This window comes from Onychostoma macrolepis, chromosome 19, assembly GCF_012432095.1.
Source record: "Onychostoma macrolepis isolate SWU-2019 chromosome 19, ASM1243209v1, whole genome shotgun sequence".
NCBI classification, from domain to species: Eukaryota; Metazoa; Chordata; class Actinopteri; order Cypriniformes; family Cyprinidae; genus Onychostoma; species Onychostoma macrolepis.
In genome coordinates, this window is record NC_081173.1 from 27932692 (window position 1) to 27955119 (window position 22428).

The 22428-nt window shown below is 34.4% G+C and overlaps 1 protein-coding gene and 1 long non-coding RNA gene across 3 annotated transcripts in view; both read right to left on the reverse strand.

Moving 5' to 3' along the window:
• Positions 1-404: 404 nt before the first annotated feature.
• Positions 405-3662, reverse strand: LOC131526037 (uncharacterized). Of its 2 annotated transcripts, none has more exons than XR_009267364.1 (5): positions 2670-3662; positions 2519-2585; positions 1666-1700; positions 1390-1439; positions 405-599 (listed from the first exon to the last, which is right to left on the reverse strand). It is a non-coding gene; the product is annotated as an uncharacterized LOC131526037 (long non-coding RNA). The 2 variants fall into 2 exon arrangements; XR_009267363.1 differs by having other exon boundaries at positions 2519-2588.
• A 931-nt stretch (positions 3663-4593) lies between these two features.
• The window catches only part of LOC131525408 (H-2 class I histocompatibility antigen, Q9 alpha chain-like), a 33031-nt gene continuing 15196 nt past the window's right edge, over positions 4594-22428 (reverse strand). Inside the window, exons 3-8 of the mRNA XM_058752999.1 lie at positions 9060-9332; positions 6518-6805; positions 6174-6272; positions 5980-5997; positions 5628-5669; positions 4594-5544 (exon numbers count right to left, since the gene is read on the reverse strand). Coding sequence (XP_058608982.1) covers positions 5632-5669; positions 5980-5997; positions 6174-6272; positions 6518-6805; positions 9060-9332 — 716 coding nt within the window. The 3' untranslated portion in view covers positions 4594-5544; positions 5628-5631. The remainder of the gene's footprint in view (positions 5545-5627; positions 5670-5979; positions 5998-6173; positions 6273-6517; positions 6806-9059; positions 9333-22428) is intronic.

The following is a 22428-nucleotide window of genomic DNA, read 5'->3' on the forward strand; positions in this document are numbered from 1 at the left end:
CTACAGTCTAAAGCATTTATATAAATCTTAAAGGGATAGTTTGTCCAAAATGAAAATTCTGTCATTAATTACTCACCCTCATGTTGTTCCAAATAGATCTTAGTAAGATCTTTGTTCTTCTTGAACACAAATTGAGATATTTTTAAACATTTCAGTTGCATTGCTATCTATGCAGGGTCAGAAAGCTCTCGGATTTCATCAAAAATATCTTATTTTGTGTTCCAAAGATGAATGAAGATCTTATGGGTTTTGAACGACATGAGGGTGAGTAATTAATTACAGAATTTTCATTTTGAGTGAACTATCTCTATAATAACTGGGAATGTGCCATTTCAGATTTGTTCATAAATAAATAAATAAAAGTTACTCAATCACAGTTCCCATGGCATGAAGTTCATAGAACCTGAAAGTACACGAGAGGCACTATTAAGTACAATTAACACAATATTTATTCATCTCTTTTGTAACTGTGTTGTATTTAGAGCTATAACAACTTGAGTCACATTTCCATAATGACATGAGATTTTCACAGGTTGGTAATGAAATTTGTATCGTCTGTAAAGAGGGCCACAGCAACATCTCCACTCATCAGACTTGTCCTAAATGAATGAATGAAAGAGATACAAATCACAAACAAATCCATGGTGTCCAAAAATAGTAGTGTTCAATTTAATTATTTTTTTAACCATAATTTATTTTTTTTATTTTTTTTTATTTAAAAAAGTTTTTGACAAATAATCTCACAAAGACTGATGCCAAGCTAAAGGTCACCCAAAATTGAAAATTCAGTCATTATTTACTCTTATGCCATATGGCCTTTCTTTTTGATACCACAAAAGGGGAAATTAAGAAATGGTGAAAAATCAAACAAATTTTTATTTGAAAAATTCTGTTGGCCTGTTGTGGAGGACTGCGTTTGTGAGAATATATTTGCTCAACATTTCACTTCAGCTCACCAAGGAAAGATGAACATTGTAAAAATTTCAAGGTTTAAAACACTGCAAAACATGACTCTCAGAAAACTCAAAAGTATTACTCATGTATTGTCTTTTATGAGGTGAAGATCTCCAGACCAAAATAATGCAAGAACTTGATTTGTTGTTCTGATGGGCAGAAAACAACAGATATATTCACCTCAGAACATAAAGTATGTGCAAAATCTTCTAGGAGCCATGAGTCGCATGTGACTGAATTTAAGTTTTTGGGTGAGCTGTCCCTTTCAAATAAATGGCAAATTAGTTTGAACAAAACAACACAGATATAGTAACACAGATGTAGAAAAACCAATCAAATGTTGATGAACTGACTAAACAGCAGTATGAGTAAAAACACTTTGGTATTTTGATGAAATACATAGAGTTGTCCTGTCAGTTAATCAAGGAGACTCACCGTGCAGGTTCTGAAAAAGCCAAACACACAGGAAGGACAGTGTGTAATGCCTATAAAACAAAAAAACTGAAGAGTATACTGTTGACAGTGAAGTTACCTCAACAAACATGATTTTAAATATTCCAATCAGAAATATTCCAATCACAAATAACGTGTTCACATCTTTAATGCAACCAGAATAGAAAAATAGCAAAAGACAAAATATCAAATAGCAAAAACAAAAACCAAGTGTACTACTTTCAGTGACAGAATGTGTAATTTTGAAAAAGTCTTTACCATTCGGTGATGTGGCTCTGTTGAAATGCTTATCCCTAAAAGTAAATAGAAAGACATCAAGAACAAAGTACTGACTGTATTTCCACAGTGGGTCATTTCATCTTTTAAACGATCTTGTCAATATTGCTTCAAAACAATTAGTTGCTAATTATTTATGTAGCCATGTCTCAACGACTTGAGCGAGCAAGAGCCTAAAAGAAAAACTGTAAGTTAAATGAATGAATAACCTGGTAAATTAATGTAGCATTATTGCATTGACTAGGCTAGATTTGACAATATATATATGACATTTAAAGTGTTAAAATAGTTACAGAGGCCTGATGAATTTATGCAGGTGATCTATACTTGCTGAGTTTACTCACATAGTTATAATTGCATAATACTTAAACATTGTCTTAAATACAACGTTTTGAAAACAGCTACATAAAATCGTTGAAACAGGAAATTATACATTAAATAGTGTAAAACGGCCAGCATGTGGCGAGCGAGTAATCAAACAGCTGATTCATTCATTCATTCAGCGGTAATGGACAGTGGTGGCTGATGCAGCTACCTCTTGCAGTGCAAAGGTTTTACTAACGTTACCTGTCCCAAACTGATTTCTCCTGCGGTCAAAGTGGGTCAAAGTGGGACATTCGCGTGAAAATTTGCCGACCAACGGTGACTGTAACCGCTTAACCAGCTTATTTCCGGTCGAAATGACCGCACATACAATTGGCAAACAGGACGCTAAGTTCAAACGTTTGATGCAGAAAAGTATGAAATGTTTTAAAATATAACGCATTTCAGCTATAAAAACTGAAATTCAACATTAAATGTGTAAACTCTACTAATTAAAGACATTTTTGCTTACCTTTTCCTCAGCGTACAGTGCTAGATGACCGTTATAGTTCGAATGATGAGCTCGCGCAGAACTCCCACTTCTTCAGTCAACATTTCTAAATGGAATAAGCGTTATTAAAGACTATTTGGCATTATGAATATGATTTCGACCAAATATTTACCATTTTTAAATACACCGTCTCGAATGGATGTTTTATTTCCGATCATTTCTTCCCCGGCATCATTGTAGCTGTCAGCAGCAGCCGTTGGATGAGAGGAAATAACGTCATCACCATGCTCGCAAATTCAAAATCCTTTCTGTAATGAGCTGTTTTTAATTTTAATTTTATTTATTTTTTATTTATTTATTTATATTTATAAATATTTATATTTTTTTTAGGGGTTGTGAAAAATGTTAAAGGTACATCTATTGTAAAATATTATGTATCTATATTTTGCGTCTTGTGATTATTATTATTATTAATAATGTTAAGAAGAAGAAGAAGACGAATTTATTAATGATATTATTGTAATGTTAATAATATTAATTTTAATTTAATTGTTTTGTAATGTTGTTCCTCAATAAAAAAAATTAGGTGAAGCATATATAATACATATTACAATATATATAAATATATCGTGTGTGTGTGTGTGTGTATGTATTAGTTATTATGCTACCTGATGATCAACAATTACAGGTACAAGCTAATAACAAGGTGTATCAAATGAGCACATATTAATCATAAGTGGTATGTAACGTATAATTGATAAATCATATATCAGTAGTATGAACTTTATTTTATTTTACTTTTATTTTACTAACTAGCTTATATAGCCAAAGTAACTTTGCAACTACAGTAGCCTACATTACAACAAATAAAGAAAGCTACAAGGGACTACAATGGGAAGCAGGAAATAGGAACAAACTAGAAGTCAACATACAGTGTGAAGCTGAAAATGCACAGTATTTGTTACATGTAGCTAACATATGATCCACATGTGAAAACCTATTTTAATACATGGAAACATTTTCCACATGTGATAACCTATTATAACACAAGGAAACATTTTCCACATGTGATCCACATGTGCCACATGTGCTCTTATGTTGCAACATGTGGTGACATGTTGTCTTCATGTGATCACATGTGAAAAATATATGTACACAAGTGAGCACATGTGAAAAAAAATGTATGGACATGTGATAACATGTGAAAAATATATGGACACATGTGATCACATGTGAAAAAAAATGTATGGACATGTGATAACATGTGAAAAATATATGGACACATGTGACCACATGTGGAAAACATGTGGACACATGTGATCACATGTGGAAAACATGTTAAATTCATGTGGTTTTTCTGTAAGGGTAGAACTGATGAGTTTGTGCCGTGCGTTCACTATCGGCCAAAGTGTAATTCCTGCGATACCTGGTCCCTAATGAACGAAGATTTGAAAGTATGGGATTTCCAGAATAATCAAATATCTAAATTATCATACAATCGATATCTGTGATCAGTTTTTAATTAAGAATATTGCCTAAATTTAATGATCACTTGAAACTGGAGTCAGATTGAACACGGAGCTAGACTAAAATTGAAACTACATCCTGATAAATTTAGAAGCGCAAGTAAAAGACCGAACATGCATTAAACCTGGCGAGTGGATCCTTACACTACTGTAAATTGTTGTTTTTTAATATAAAAATAAGTTTTATATAATATAAGTTTTTCCAAGTAATTTTTTATGTCATTGTTAAAGATCATATAGAATTATTTCTTCGAGGTAACAATTGCATATTGACACTTTTTATAGTACACTATTGTGCCTCTTCCACTTAAAATAGGAAAGTACTGAATATGTAATTATATTTGTCTTGCAGACTAAACATGTTCTGAGAGTGCTGTACTCACTACAGTCACAGCTGTCTATAGATTTCTATTTGGGATTTTAGCTATTTAATCAGTTAAATCAAGGATTTGTAAGTGGTTCTGATTAATATTTCATATATTATCTTCCCCAAAATTTAATTAATGGATTCTGATCAAATGTGTTATTTTGTTAAAAGAGCAGTCTCAAAAACAGACATGCACCACTTGCTCCATTCTGTGAGGTTCCTTTATTTTTAAAGAATCAAAATAACATTACAACCCTTTGAAAGCAACCAATATACAAAAACATTCATGTAACTAAATTTAGATTGAGTAACCCCAAATGTCTATATTTTACTGTACTCTTCCGATATTCATGTAAAAGTTTAATAGTACAGTATCTTCAATGTTACAATTATTTAACAAGAATCAAGAACAAGAAAAGTGCAACTTATCATCTAAATCATTTAAAACAAAAAACATACAAACATAAGAAAAAACCTTAAATCCCATACAAGGAATACAATTTGACACCTATACATATTGATAGTATAATTTAAAAGATGAAAGACCAATTTCAAAAATCACCCAAACTAGACTGTTTTAAAATGTATTTAAAGTAATTAAAATATTGCATTAAATAAACTATTTTCGAGTTTAATTACTTATTTTTAATGAATTATTTCACATTCTATCTCCCACAGAAATAGTCTCTCTAGAAAAACAAAAAAACGGAGATCAATCTTAGACTGATGCTGTAGGTTTCTAATTTCTTTTCTGATTTCTTTTTTCATGATCAGTACTGATACCAAAAACCAACAAATCAATATTTCACAGATCTTTCAAATCAATTAACCTTGTAAATAATTCATTGGTACTTGAGTTTTAATCTTTGTCCCTAAAAAGAAATATGTAAATTTTCCAATTTAGACTCGGAGATCAACGTGCCATATTTCTACACCTTAAAAATTAACAAGGTTCATAAAATGAATGAAACCAAAAGAAGCACAGAACGAGTAAAGAAAAACTATCTAGATGTTAAAGTTGAATCAGTACAGATCAATCCCACTGCAGAAATGTATGATCTTGTGTGTGTTTATGTGATGTTTTGGAAGCAAGATGGACAGCAGTAGAAGTATAATTGTTTTTTCAACTTCATCTCTTCCACATGTCTGGTCTCCTAAAATGCCAGAAGAAAAATATTACATTTTGTTCATTTCACATGACCAAGACAGTTACACTGATGAATGACAACACACTTACATCTTTATGTATGAGCTGAGCTGTTTGAGCCATCATCAGAGCCTACAACAGAAAACAATATTACAGTAACATCACAGCTGACTGCTCATACAAGACTGTTTAGATTAGCACAGATGGCATCATATATTTATACAATGTTGTGTCTATTAGTTTTACATTGAGACATATTGTACAACTAAACTTATATCTTGATTTGACATTGTGAATATGCTTTGAAACTATTTGTATTGTATAAATCGCTAAAGAAATAAAGGTGACTTGACTTGATTTGCCATATAACTTTCCATTACCAAAACATTACATTCAGATATGAGCATAATATGTAATATAAACCAACCAAAAATGGACTTACCGCTGACAGGTTTAAAGCCTGAAAAACAACCAGAGAGGTGGACTGAAGTTCAGTAATTTTACACGATAATAATGTGTCAGTATGCAAAGCTTAGACTACAATCAGAACGTGTGAAACATAAAATATACTCAGTGATGATGATAATCATATTAAACTCAGTGATGATGATAATAATATCGGAGTCTCTTTCTCACCTTTCTTTCTCTGATACACCAAATACCCAGCAACACCAATGACCAGCAACAGGATGACTGCAGCAACAGCACCAACAATGATGCCAATGGGAACAGATTCTGACGAATTAGATCAGAAGAAAATATCAGATTATTCAAAGAGCATGACAGTGTTAGAAACAGCAGATACAATACACTGTGATTCTGTGGGATCTGAAGTACAATTACTACTGTCTGACAGCATATTGTCCACTTGGCACCAACTAATAGTAATACAGGCTGGAACATGTTACGTTTTTATGCATAAGGAAAAGAGTTACATTAATATTTTTTAGTTTCATGGTCTGTTTATCAAGACTCCTCACCAAAGTTAGTTATGATATCATCTGCTGTCTTTCTGATGGTTTTGCCCTGATGCTCCACCACACAGCTGAACTGGTTGTTCTTCCACTCTTCAGGTCTAACACCGAGGGTGCTGGTCTTCTGAAAGGTCCCATCTTCATTGAGAAGAGTTTCACCAAGATCCACATCCTCATCATGGTCATGCCTGTTTTTCTGCCAGGAGATTTTAACTCCACTGGGGTAGAAACCTGTAGCATGACATGTGACTGGAGACGAGGATGACTTCTGCAGCAGAGACACCTGAGGAGAGACTGAGAGAGAGAGAGAGAGAGTGAAGATAAAGAGATTAAGATACAGAAAGAGAAAATGCTGCAGAGCCGGAAAAATTATATTCAAATAAATCAAAGAACGTCTAAATGGCCTCTGTTACAGCCCAGGACATGGATAAGTGGGAGTGTCTCTTTTGTACACATGCTCTGTTTTGTTTTGCTTCTTTTTTTTTCTCTCTTTCTGTCAAACCCTGCTAAAGACTAACAGGTGGAGTTCAATTATAGTAATTGATGATTCCGCTGATTACTGCACTATCCTGACTGGTCCACTAGAGGAATTGTTTGGAGTTAAAAGGCAAAGCGAAGATGTTTGGAGTGTGGAGAATTGGAGCAAGAGTCCCTTCAGGGGGCTGTTTCATAAAAGTCGCTAAGAAAAGCGGGGATTAAAGTCCAAAACTTGACTTGAAATAACCTAACAAATAAATCGGGACTAAAGCAGTTTCATAAATGATAATTTAAGTTCACGCAATCTCAATTTGATCCAGGTTCAACAAGTCAGGATAATTTGATGTACACGCTTATTCTTAAGCAGCCCATGGCAATCCACCATGCCAAACAGCGAATATATTTGTGCTGTTTAATTTAATGCATTTGAGATGTTGTGTTTTCCTCAGTGCATAACTAACATGTCACAGGTATATATTCATCTGTAAATGTTAGAAAGTCATGCAAATATATTTTTGTTTTTAATATTATTTTTATACATTTTGCTGTCAGGAGTGGATGAGGCTTACGCCTCAAGCGCTGCTGCACGCATGCGTGCTAAACAGATGGAGCGCAATAGAATAATAGCGCAATAATTCTGAGTAAAATAGGCATTTTGCTAAAATATTTGTTGTTGGACATTACATTTGACATAGAATTTTAATCCTACATATGTGTATTCTTATGATAGCAGAAACGAATCAAATGTAAGCTGGCTAATACAGCCCTAGCTCAAATGAGGTAAATGTGTGTTCCTCTTATCAGTTAAAATGTAGTCTGATTTCTATTATTTATTTTTATTTTTAATTCAATGATTTTAACTTTTAATTTAGTGTTTTAAATGCTTTAAAGAGCAATTATAGATTGTAATGTTTTAATGTTCTAAAAACCATAAAAGGTACAGCTGTCATAAAATCAAAGAGAAAGGCTGCATGGCTAGAAACATATCAACTGAATGCACAAGTAGCAACTATGTTAAAATGTTTTCAAATATCTTTAAAAAAAAAGGTACATTTTGGGCACAATACATTAAATACACTTGGTTGTAGCCTATTTTTATTTATTTGATAGAGTTGCATTTTCTGTATACTTTTATTTTTGGACTAATAATAAAGTCAACTAATTGTGTGTGAGAGAGTCAGTGGTTTCAATGCGTCTACGATGTACTTAAGCTTATGATGCTTTTGGGAAACGCAGCCCAGGTTAGTTTCTCAGCATAAGTTGCCACAGTGACTGGGCTTAAGCTATGGTAATTTTGCTTTCGGAAACCAAATCAAGTGATAATCGTCAAAATAACAGAAATAAGCCTGACTTATTTGGTAAACTAGTTTTATGAAACAGCCCCCAGCTGATGTCTGTGGTTAATATGTTGTTGTTGTTGTTGTTGTTGTTGTTGTTGTTGTTGTAGTAGTAGTAATAGTAATATGTTATAAGAAAAGATCTTTAATCCTCTTGTGAGAGGACCCATTTAGCCCAAACATGCCAGTAATATATATATATATATATATATATATATATATATATATATAATTATTATTATTTATTTATTTTGTCAAGACTAATTTTAAATTTTTAATTTTATATACACTTTTATAAAACATTAATCCAAAATTTTGATTGATTTTGGACCTTTGTTTGACTTCATGCACAGTAAAATCTTAGATTTTTTTTTACTTAATTTAATGGGGCTACACACTTTGCTGGCTTAATGATTGTGTGAAAATTGTATCTGCTTAAGTATTGCGTTGCTGCATAATGAACTTTTATAAATACTCAACTATACATGTTAATATACCTAATATCTGCTAAGGAATAATTATTTGCTCTTTAAGTCAAGCCATGTCAAGTCACCTTTTTTTAATATAGTGCTTTATTCTAAAGTTTTAAACTAAACCAGATAATGTACAGAAACTCCAGTGATGCACAACATCGCGTTATATGTACATTTATACCATAAATATATTTAAAAAATGTGATTCAGATTACCTCCTAAATGGCATTACAATTTAGTGAATATCAAAGCAATTGATACCTTTTCTCTCCAGAGTGTCCTTGCCATAATCCACATACTTCTTTAGCCACTCAATGCATGTGTTCTCCAGGTATGCTTTCTCTTTTACTGCATATGTAGTAGCCTCCCATTTGTGTTTGGTAATGACAGCTTGAGGATTAGCTGCAGTCCAGGTGAGGGAGCTCTTATCCAGACTGACAAAGTCACTTCCATCATAGCCATACTGGTGGTATCCTCGAGTGCTGCCATCATCATCCAGCTCACAGCCGTACATCAGCTGCCATGTGTGAACACCTGAGAAGAGAAAACATTATGATATATTATATCACACACAACATTCCTCATTTCATCTAATCTAACCTTAAGACTTAGTATTGCAACCTTCTTTTTCTATACAAAACCAAACATCCATGTAAAGATGAAAGCAACTATGATAGTTAATTGAACTGGAGGGTACTAAAATTAACTAGCAGTCAGTAGAAGTTAGTATCAGAGTAAAGAAGAGCTTTACATTACGAAGACCTGCTGGACTAAATAATGATGAAGAAGATGATAATGTGGAGGATCAGTAAAGCCCTTTTCCATTTCTTAAAGAAACTGGATTTAAGACATAATAAATTAACAGCATGTGTTTTATTTGCTTTTATGTCAGGATTGTATTCCTGCAGCATTAAAACAGCATTTAAATGTCACTGGAGTTAAGAGGTCAGTGAGTCTCACAGAGTTGATCTGCTCAGTGTGTGTCTGTCAGTGTGTTTGTGTTCAATCACTCAGAGACTGTGTTTGATCTGGTCTAAATGAAGACTGATGAAAGACTGGTCTTCACTCACAGACGTCACAAACTTCCCATCATCCTCCACAGAGAAGCTCACACGTCTCTACAGCTTCAGTGATCAGAGCTGCTGGATATTTACTCTATGAACCAGAAACTCAGAGCTTTACAACAGCAGAGAGAAGAACGCTTTGTGTGTGTTTCATCTAGAATCTGAGGATCAAACGCCTGAACAAGAACAGAAGAACCTGAAATCACCAGCTGACAGTCCTCAGAGAAACACATGATAAACAAACTGAATCATGTCTGAATGAGAGAGCTTTGTGTGAGGGGTTATTTTAGGCTTTGAGGTAGAATATAAAAATATCATTAGCTCAACATTAAAGCAATAGAAATCAATGGAATTAATTTACTTATCAAACTGATCGCCGACAGCTGTATGTCAGATCTGACTGCAGTTGGAGGATGACGGACAGCTTGTCAAGACAAACTATATGTTGCTTGAGAAAGCAATTTAAAAAGCGTGAAGTTTGAAGTAGTTTTAATTTAGAATTGCTTTTAAAAGCTTGATGTTTGACCTGAAATGTACCTTTGTTTTATTTTCAGCAAAATCAAAGTAATATATTTTTGTTCAATAATATTTTTTCTTTTATATTTTGTATTTTGAGAGAATTTCATGGTACTAATTAATATTTATGCAATAATTATTATCACTTTTTACCACCGAAAATAATACTTTTTAAAAATATATTTCATCTCATCTAAAGCATCTCTGCTCACACATTTTTTATTTTCAGTAAAATCAATGTAATATGATTGTTCAATAATATTTTTTCTTCTCTATTTTGTATTTTAAGATAATTTCATGGTTCTAATTAATATTTACGCAATAATCATGATCACTTTTTTCCCATCGAAAATAATACCATTTTTTTCTAATATTTTCATCTCATCTAAAGCATCTCTTTCAATTTCAATTTCAAAAAACTTCATTTGTCCTCGAGGAGCAATTCAAAGTCACACTGAGCAGCACTTCAAGAAACACAACACTTTTTCAGACAAATACACGATGCGCAAATAAATAAGTAAAGTTTTTTTAAAAATTCAAAACTGAAGAATTTAAATAGTATAAACAAGAATTGTAGATTTCCAGGAACTATGTGTTTACAACATTACAATATTATTGCAATGATAATGATAAACAATAACAATAACAGCAAAGATAATTTGGTTCTGTACAGTAAGAAGGAGTCCTAAAAGTGCATAATAAACAAATAAGGAGATGCGTCTTCCGTCAGGAGTCTGTACAGAATAGAATTAATACTAAGTTTAGAAACTTAAAAGCAGAACGGCTTCAGGAACAAAGGTGTCCCTCCTCGAAGCCGTCCTCCAGAGGAGAGCCACTCAAAGCTGAGTGAAGAACATGTGAGGGGTCTTTAATAACCCTGCTCGCTGACCTGAGTGTGTGTGTGTGTGTGTGTGTGTGTGTGTGTGTAAGAGATCTAACACACGAACCAATCATCTCAGAGCACACTGTGACGGCACCCTGCAGCCGCTTCTGTTCTGAGACCAATACACTGAAACCAACAAGTTCTGCAGAACGAGACGAGACTCTCAATCAAAGAGTAATAAAAGCACAACAGAACGTCTCCAAAGCAGCGAAGTCTCCTCAGAAGATATTGCGGCGGCCGACGCCTCCTGAGAGTCTCCTCTGTGTCGGAGAGATTGACCAGAACTCTCTGAGACCCGTCGCTCAAGAAGCCCAGCGAGCACAGAATCAGCCGCTCGTCCGGATGAAAGCGAGAGAGAGTTTAGAAACACAACGAGAGGCTGCAAGGCATCGAACGCTGAAGAGACGTCAGCAAACAGAAGTCCGACTGAAGCGTCGAGGAGCTGCAGGTGTTTGTGAACACATCTATAATAACTGTTTTAGCGTCGTCTGCACCTCTTCCAGCACGACACGTGACCTGAAGAGGATCTATCAGGGAGTCCGGCGCTCTGATGATGAGATGTTTTAGGATCCTCTCCGTAGAGCCACGGCTCGCAGGTCATTCAGTGCTTTGCTCTTGTTTTTCTCAGGGATGGGAATCACTGCTTTATCTCCAATTCAGAGCCGGTGAAGAAAATCCTCTTCTTCCTCTTCAGGATCTGCTTAAGCTCTTTGTGATCCGAGGATTGTTGTTAGAGAAGATGGAGACTGTTTGTGAAGGAGCGATGTTATCGACACAGAAGGAGATATATATATATATATACGATGAAACCGTCTCTGCTCGCTGATGTTATTGGAGGAGGAACGAAGGCTGTCCCAGTCTGTGCTTGTAGGGGTTGAATACTTTCGAGTGTGCGCTGTGTGATGTGTTTAGTGAGCTTCGTGGGTCTGCTAACAGCTGGTGTATATGCTGGAGCGAGCAGGACAGTGTGGTGTGAAGGGCTCTCGAGGGACCCGGCGCAGATCTGACGGAGCCGGCGGGTTTAGCTTTGCTTCGGTCAGAAAGTTTGGCGGGAGACTCGTGGGATTCGGCGTGTAATAGAAACGGAGTCGACACACGAGGTTGAGAAGAACATTAAAGCGGCTGTTTACTCGACGAAAGCAAAGCAAGGCAAGACGTCTGGAAACAATTCTCAAACGCCACTGAAAACATGTTAAACTTCGTAAGCTGCGATAAATGTGCAAAAGTGTTGGTTTACAGCGAACGTGAATCTGGCGGCTCAGGCGACGCACCTGTTATCTGAGTCCTACGTGTTTATTTATTTACGAAGTTACAGTTTGTCATATTGTGCTTTGGCTTATTTACTTCAGCAGTTTGTTAGCAGTTAAACTGTGTGTTTAGTTGATCGTGTGGCGCGTGTGAATCATGCGGTGCAGTTAAAAACTGAGGCGCCGCTCACTGTGGCTTTGTTTTAACGGTTAATGTTTTATAACGCTAATAAAAAACACCCGATGTTTGTCACGTGTGGTGCTTTGGTTTAGCATTACTTCGTCTTATTTAAACGCAGTCGTGTTTAAAGCCTGTTATTCTGGATGTTAACTTGGACGAATGTTTAGTCGAGTATTTGTGTGTTTTTCACGAGCTCTGAGAGAAAGTCTCGGGTTTAAGAAACTAAATTGTGTCGCTGCAGCAAACTCTCAGCAAAAACATACATTTTATATGTTCATTTAGTTTTGTTCGTAACATAATATAAAGGCATAATATAATATTAAAATGTAAATAACTGTTTTTAAATACATTAAATATGTGAAAACCCACATTTTTGAACGATTATTATAAAGTTTTTTTTATTAGCTACTAAACGGTTATAGTTTAATCCGTGTGTTTGTAGTTAGTTAGTGATACACTTTAAGAAAAGTCTGTAAAATAGGACACAATCTACTCTGTTAATATGAAGGGATTTTCTGTATTGATTTTTTCACAGGTTTTTACCTGCATTTTTAATCACGTGTTGTATTTTGTGTTTTTGGGTTACAGCAGATAATGGAGAACAAAACGTGCTGCTCTCAGAAGATCAACAAAACACAACATAAACATATAAGAAGAACAATGAATACTGCTGCTCAACTATTTCAATCTCTGTTCACACATTTCACTTTTTCTCCTCTGTTTCTGAAGCAGAACCAGTTCATTTCTTACAAAAGAAGAACTAGATTAAAAAGATATTAAAAGACAAACTTTGTGTTGTTTGAGAAACAGTTTAAAAAGCTTGAAGTTTGAAGTCGTTTTAAATCTGAATTGTTTTTAAAAGCTTGAAGTTTGAACACCTGAAATGCAACTTTGTTTTATTTTCAGTAAAACCAAAGTAATATAGTTCTGTTTGATAATATTTTGTCTTCTTTATTTAGTATTTTGAGAGAATTTCATGGTTCTAATTAATATTTATGCAATAATTATGATACATTTTCCCCATGAAAAATAAATAAATAAATTCTAATATTTTCATCTCATCTAAAGCATCTCTGTTCACACATTTCACTTTTTCTCCTCTGTTTCCGAAGTAAAACCAGTTCATTTCTTACAAAAGAAGAACTAGATTAAAAAGATATTAAAAGACAAACTTTATGTTGTTTGAGAAACAGTTTAAAAAGCTTGAAGTTTGAAGTCGTTTTAAATTTGAATTGCTTTTAAAAGCTTGAAGTTTGAACACCTGAAATGCAACTTTGTTTTATTTTCAGTAAAACCAAAGTAATATAGTTCTGTTTGATAATATTTTGTCTTCTTTATTTAGTATTTTGAGAGAATTTCATGGTTCTAATTAATATTTATGCAATAATTATGATCAAATTTTCCCCACGCAGTAAAATAAATAAATAAATAAATTCTAATATTTTCGTCTCATCTAAAGCATCTCTGTTCACACATTTAACTTTTTTTCCTCTGTTTCTGAAGCAGAACCAGTTCATTTCTTACAAAAGAAGAACTAGATTAAAAAGATATTAAAAGATGAACTTTGTGTTGTTTGAGAAACAGTTTAAAAAGCTTGAAGTTTGAAGTCGTTTTAAATCTGAATTGTTTTTAAAAGCTTGAAGTTTGAACACCTGAAATGCAACTTTGTTTTATTTTCATTAAAACCAAAGTAATATAGTTCTGTTTGATAATATTTTGTCTTCTTTATTATGTATTTTGAGAGAATTTCATGGTTCTAATTAATATTTATGCAATAATTATGATACAATCCCCCGCTGAAAAATAAATAAATAAATAAATTCTAATATTTTCATCTCATCTAAAGCATCTCTGTTCACACATTTCATTTTTCTCCTCCGTTTCTGAAGCAGAACCAGTTCATTTCTAAATGTAACCTGAAATGTAACTTTGTCTTGTTTTCAGCAAAATCAATGTAATATATTTTTGTTCAATAATATTTTGTCTTTTTTATTTTGTAGAGAATTATTTTGAGAGAATTTCACGGTACTAATTAATATTTATTCAATCATTATTAACATTTTTTTCACAACGAAAATAATAAAAAATCTTTCTAATATTTTAAATCACATCTAAAGCATCTCTGTTCACACATTTCACCTCTGTTTCTGAAGCAGAACCAGTTCATTTCTTACAAAAGAAGAAATATTAATCAAATGATTTGAAGTTTGTTCAGTCGGTTCGTCTTCCTCTGATGCTGACAGACACTGAACTGAAATACTGACAGTGTTTCCTAACCACTGAATCTACAGCAGCACAGCAAAATAAATCATTTTTAACTGAAATGTGAGTTTATCATCTGAATTTATTATAATGAGAGAGAAAGACCGGTTGCTGTGAAATAATACAAAAACAATAAACAGACATGATTTCTATTGTGATGTCTTCTCTGGATGAAAACGATCAATCAGTGCACAATCAGTGTGATCAGCTGTTTACTGATTCGCTGCGGCGGAGGTCATGTGATTTCCATCACGTCCAATCAAACTGAACCATGAACTGTTTCTGCGTCGTGTGTATTTTAGGTTTGTGAGACTCAGATCAGTGAAGATACTGACCGGCTGTTAAAGACGAACATTAGGAAGAACATTCTGTCATAATACTTTAATTTAAAAAGAAATGTTACAAAAAGTAGTATTGATTATGCTTAATATTTTTAAGCATTAGGATCAATTATTCTCCAAGTACTTAAAGAATCATTAATGAATCAGTTAATGAACTAGAACCTTAAACAAAGAGTACAGAAGACCAAGAGGCGATTTCTAAACAAAGACAATCTACACTGAAGAAAATAAATGTGTTAAATCTCAAGTAACAAAATGAAGTGAAAAGTGACTTCTAGTATACAAGATTATTTGGGAAACATGCACATTAAGTAAAAATCTTGCCTTTCATCATTTGTTCAAAGACCCTGACAGGTGAATATTCACAAAAGTGTAAAAATATTGTGTGTTTTGAAGTGGGACGTAGCGCTGTCTTATGCACCTGCTGCCTTTAACAGTTTTTAATCTAGTAGTAAACTTACATCCTTTTAGGATCTGCAGGTCCTAGCCATAGAAAACATAATAATGATTATATGGATATGACACTATAGTTATAATGAGCTTATGCAACTTTACACATTTACAATTACTTACTATATTATTATTTATCATTGCTCCACTGGGTCTGAAATATTGTAGGTTTTAATCTGCTGAACACACTACGAACATGAGGATCTGGAGCTTGATGCATTGCTGTGTCTGTCATCATTAAACAATTAAACAATTTTGGATAAAGTGGCTGTACATGTGTTTTTGTTTTGTTTGTTACATAAAAACGTTTTTTTTTTGTTTTTTTTTTACAGTCTTCCTTTAACGGACACTAATATAAGACAATACTGCAAAAACAGTTTACTGTCAAGCTGTTATATTCCTGTTATATATTTATTGTCCAACATTATTGTCCTAATTTTTCTGTCATTAATTTAATTAATTTCATAATGCTGATATTAATTCGGTGTTTATAATGCTAACACTTGAACTTGAAATATTTTCAGCCGAAACTGACCTGGTTTCTAGAGAGCAAAAGGTTTTGTGAAAAAAAGGGAAGACTTTAAAATAAAGTCTGTAAAATAAACTGTTGAAAGGATTTGATGATCACTAGTCTAGTGATTGTACGTTATTGTTGTCATCGTTTCAGGCTGTATTTCAGCTTTAATGCACGGTTTTTTAAACAAATCAGCTGATATTTGCCACAGCGACAGCTAGAAACTAGTGGACTCTAGAGTTTCGTCTCTTGCTCTTTGCCTTAAATATGATTTCTGTCACTGCTCATCTATTATTTTACTGTCTAAACTAATCAAGATGTTTCCATCCAAAGTTACGAATTAAACTTACGCACAAAATTGGATTATCGCATAAAACATTTGCGAATAAAGCACTGTTTCCATGCAGTGAGCTGAAGAGAACAAAATCATCACTTCCTGATTAACGTGCGCTAAATATCACAAAGAAAACATGAATTTGCTGCAGCAGGAGAACTGTATATAATCATTTTTATAATAAATCACGAGCTTCAGAGCTCGCAGATGAAACACGGTCATTTTTTCTTATTTTCTGAGTCTGCTGTTTGTTAATTAACGCAGTTCTGGGAGTTAATTATAACGAAGCACTTTAACGAGACTTTGCTGAAGCATTTTAAAATGACAAAACTATATTTCAGACGCTGTGAGCGAGATCGAGTCCAGTTATGCGTCCCATCGCAAAGCCACGCATCTTTTTTGATGCTCATGAAGGAATTTATTCAGTAAAAGTGTTTCTATCGTAGTTTATGTGCATGTTTTCTTACTGGATAAGAAATGTATCCGACTTAGTTGAGCGCATAAGTTTTTATGCTCATTTTAGAGTTTATGCGCATCTTGGCGTTTCCATCCAGCGTTTTTAATGCGATATCCCAAAATGATAATAAAAATAAGTGGATGGAAAAATATAAAGCAGAGTTTTCTCGACAGCAGAGAGCAGGATCTCTAAAGTGACCGTGATATTAAAATCAAACCAGAACTGCATCTGATTGATCTCAGAGCAAAACTAGATCAAGTTCATCGAGAGCAGCTCTGATGCTGCTTCGACAGAGACTCGTCTGAGAGTTTAATATAGTTTATATCTGATCGCTCTGCAGCAGAGACACAGATGTGTGTCTGTTTACATTTGAATCTTCTGACAGTTGAGATTCAGTTGAAGTTTGAACGGATTCAAGATTCCGAACATTCCGTCAATGAAAGTCTTCGGACCTTTTTCACGTTTCCGGGTTTCTCAGCAGCGGAAGTCGTCATAGTCGGGTTAACTTGAAGAGCGGTGAATGGGAGGGTACCACAAATATATTTTTTGCACTCCCATTTGCTCAAACAGCAATAGAAAAACTCCATGAAAGTGTTTCATGACTTTCAATAAAAGGGAAAAAACTGAGAGAGACTGATAACGGCAGTCAGAAGAGACAACGATGTCAAATTCACCTTCCCTCCCACAGACGCCGCATTAGAAACACTCTCGCATTAGCGTTAACTAGTTTATTTGTAATTTGATGTAAGATAATACAATACAAAGAATAGTGTTATAAATGTAAGTACATTTTTTTAAAAATACAAATATGAAAAACTTGAGGATTTATGATGCTGATGACGGTTAAATGCGTTCATCACAGTCTTGTGAAAAGGGTTCATGAGGTTCTTGTGAGTCTTGATCATCTGCGGCGGGAAAACTGTCTGATCAGTTAGAAACGATCAAATAATAAACAAATTAATCAGCTCAAGTCAGGAAAATCACAGTAATGGCTTCTCGATTCATTCATTTATTATTCATTATTTATTTTATTTGAAATGAAATGATATTTGAATTGATGCGTCTGTCTTTCTGTCTCTCTTCACTGGGTTCAGTGTGTCTCTGTGACTCTGAGCGTCTCGTTACAGTTCATTATTCATTAGAGACAATGAAAGTGCAGCTGATAGACCAGCTTAGACCTCGCCGTCTCAGAGCTTCTTCTGAAGCAGCGACTGAAACAGAGCCTCATTAGAGACTAATGTGGAGTTGACTGACGAAATTAGACTTTTGTTTACATTTGATAAAATTGATCATAATTTGATGATGTGTTTTATTCACGTCAATTATACACTGTGTGGGTCACTATAAAGTTTACTCTGTTCTTATCTCAGTCGTCCGGTCGCTCACTTTCTTGTGTTCAGGGAGAAGAGGATGAATTCACGTGTTGTGAATCCGACAGGCTTTTGTCTCCTTTACGGTTTTTATTTTAAGTCGCAGCAGTGTTGTGTTTGTGTTCAGCTCTTTCTGCTGCATTCATCAAATAATCAACACCCTTCTGAAGACCAGCTTAGACTGGTTTATGAGGGTTTGTGCTGGTCTGATGCTGGTTTAGTTCCTAATTAAGGTAGTTAAGAACCAGTTCACTTCTTACAAAAGAAGAACTAGATTAAAAACATTGTCAAGACAAACTATCTGTTGCTTGAGAAACAGTTTAAAAAGTGTGAAGTTTGAAGTAGTTTTAACCCTAAAACAGGCCGCGTGTACCACGAGATACACTCTTTAGTCTCTCGTAGGAGGAGCGAGGAAGTATTTTTCATCCAATACTGTTATGATTATCATATCTGAGGTTGTTTGGAGAACGAGGGTCACTTGGTTCAAATGCTCTGCTGGTTTTGTCAGTTTGAGCTGAAGGCAACACGTCTGGCGCTGGACGTCCAGAAAATGTAGAACGTAGGCATTTATTAATCTTACTTTTTTCAGCAAAAAAATTCAATACAACTGTATTAATTGTGAACATTGTCTTGAGAAGTTGAAAAAGAAAATTAAGTCATATGTTGTTCGTGTTGTTTTTTTATCGCATTTTGAAATATGTGTTTACACAGAAGTCACAGAAATCACATGAAATACAAGGAGCCCCTTGATAAACAATGATCTCAGAGACGTGGTGCGGGGGGTGGATGGGGTTATAAATCAAACTAGATTAAAAAGATATTAAAAGACAAACTATCTGTTGCTTGAGAAAGCAGTTTAAAAAGCGTGAAGTTTGAAGTAGTTTTACATTTGAATTGCTTTTAAAAGCTTGAAGCTTGTGTAACTTGAAAATGTAACTTTGTATTATTTTCAGTACAATTATTTTAATATATTTTTGTTCAATAATATTTTTTTATTTTTTATTTTGTATTTTGAGAGAATTTCTTGGTTCTAATTAATATTTATTCAATCGTTATTAACAATTTTTTAACATCGAAAATAATAAAAATTCTTTCTAATATTTTGATCTCATCTAACGCATTTCTGTTCACACATTACACTTTTTCTCCTCTGTTTCTGAAGCAGAACCAGTTCATTTCTTACAAAAGAAAAACTAGATTAAAAAGATATTAAAAGACAAACTATCTTTTGCTTCAAAAAGCAGTTTAAAAAGCTTGAAGTTTGAAGTAGTTTTAAATTTGAATTACTTTTAAAAGCTTGAAGTTTGAACACCTGAAATGCAACTTTGTTTTATTTTCAGTAAAATTATTTTAATATATTTTTGTTTAATAATATTTTGTCTTTTTTATTTTGTATTTTGAGAGAATTTCATGGTACTAATTAATATTTATACAATAATTATTATCACTTTTAACCACCGAAAATAATAACTCTTTTTTTCTAATATTTTCATCTCATCTAAAGCATCTCTGCTCACACATTTTTATTTTCAGTAAAATCAATGTAATATATTTTAGTTCAATAATATTTTTTCTTCTCTATTTTGTATTTTAAGATAATTTCATGGTTCTAATTAATATTTACGCAATAATCATGATCACTTTTTCCCATCAAAATAATAACTTTTTTCTAATATTTTCATCTCATCTAAAGCATCTCTTTCAATTTCAATTTCAAAAAACTTCATTTGTCCCCGAGGAGCAATTCAAAGTCACACTGAGCAGCACTTCAAGAAAGTCAACACTTTTTCAGACAAATACACGATGCGCAAATAAATAAGTACTTTTTTTTTTTTAAATTCAAAACTGAAGAATTTAAATAGTATTAACAAGAATTGTAGATTTCCAGGAACTATGTGTTTACAACATTACAATATTATTGCAATGATAATGATAAACAATAACAATAACAGCAAAGATAATTTGGTTCTGTACAGTAAGAAGGAGTCCTAAAAGTGCATAATAAACAAATAAGAAGAGTCTTCCGTCAGGAGTCTGTACAGAATAGAATTAATACTAAGTTTAGAAACTTAAAAGCAGAATAGCTTCAGGAACAAAGGTGTCCCTCCTTTAGGAGGGACATGTGAGGGGTCTTTAATAACATGTGAGGGGTCTTTAATAATCCTGCTCGCTGACCTGAGTGTGTGTTGATCGTGTGTGTGTGTGTGTGTGTGTGTGTGTAAGAGATCTAACAGACGAACCAATCATCTCAGAGCACACTGTGACAGCATCTGCAGCCGCTTCTGTTCTGAGACCAATACACTGAAACCAACAAGTTCTGGAGAACGAGACGAGACTCTCAATCAAAGAGTAATAAAAGCACAACAGAATGTCTCCAAAGGAGCGAAGTCTCCTCAGAAGATATTGCGGCGGCCGACGCCTCCTGAGAGTCTCCTCTGTGTCGGAGAGATTGACCAGAACTCTCTGAGACCCGTCGCTCAAGAAGTCCAGCGAGCACAGAATCAGCCGCTCGTCCGGATGAAAGCGAGAGAGAGTTTAGAAACACAACGAGAGGCTGCAAGGCATCGAACGCTGAAGAGACGTCAGCAAACAGAAGTCCGACCCGAGCGTCGAGGAGCTGCAGGTGTTTGTGAACACATCTATAATAACTGTTTTAGCGTCGTCTGCACCTCTTCCAGCACGACACGTGACCTGAAGAGGATCTATCAGGGAGTCCGGCGCTCTGATGATGAGATGTTTTAGGATCCTCTCCGTAGAGCCACGGGTCGCAGGTCATTCAGTGCTTTGCTCTTATTTTTCTCAGGGATGGGAATCACTGCTTTATCTCTGATTCAGAGCCGTGAAGAAAATCCTCTTCTTCCTTTTCAGGATCTCCTTAAGCTCTTTGTGATCCGAGGATTGTTGTTAGAGAAGATGGGGACTGTTTTTGAAGGAGCGATGTTATCGACACAGAAGGAGATATATATATATATATATATATATATACACACACGATGAAACCGTCTCTGCTCGCTGATGTTATTGGAGGAGGAACGAAGGCTGTCCCAGTCTGTGATTGTAGGGGTTGAATACTTTCCAGTGTGCGCTGTTTGATGTGTTTAGTAAGCTTCGTGGGTCTGCTAACAGCTGGTGTATGTGCTGGAGCGAGCAGGATAGTGTGGTGTGAAGGGCTCTCGCGGGACCCGACGCAGATCTGACGGGAGCCGGCGGGTTTAGCTTTGCTTCGGTCTGAAAGTTTGGCGGGAGACTCGTTCACTGTAAAAAATTGCTGTAAAATTTACAGTAACTTACTGGCAATTTTGGTTGCCAGTAAGACTGTAAATTTACAAGAGTACTGTAAATCAATAATTACAATTGTACTGTAAAAATACAGCAAACTCTTGCATGCTGTAAAATTGTTGTGATGGTGTGTAAACATTTGGTAAACTTATTTCATTTGATTCTACTAAGAAGGAACATTTCTTAATATAAAACTGCAAACACTTAATTTGTAATAGTAAAGTTACTAAAAACATGACTTTAACTCAAATCGTTGCAGTTTATCATCAGCTATAGCACACATGCATGTAGTAAAGCACTTAACAAAGAGATCATCACTGTATCAGCAACTCTACAGTTACTGTCTTTAAATAAAGCAGCAGAACATCAGTGTTTGTGGCTCATCATTGACTGAAGCACAGACTCTACTCTCCACCACAATGGTGATCCACAAAACTACATTAAACTAACAGATCTCTCTTGTGCAAAATAATACAGTTCAGTTAAATATTTACTCTCCTTATAGATAACACCTGCTGTTAACAAGCAGAATCACTGAATGAAAGAGAAACAAGAACTACAACTGACTTCAGCCACAGCCTCAGATGAACTCAACTGAAAAACAAGACGTCATTAAATCTCTCAAGATCTGATTAAACAACTCCACAAACAGCATTACCAGCTTCACACATTACAATCTGACTTTTATTTCAATTTACAGTGGGCCACATAAGTATTGCCGATCTTGACCCA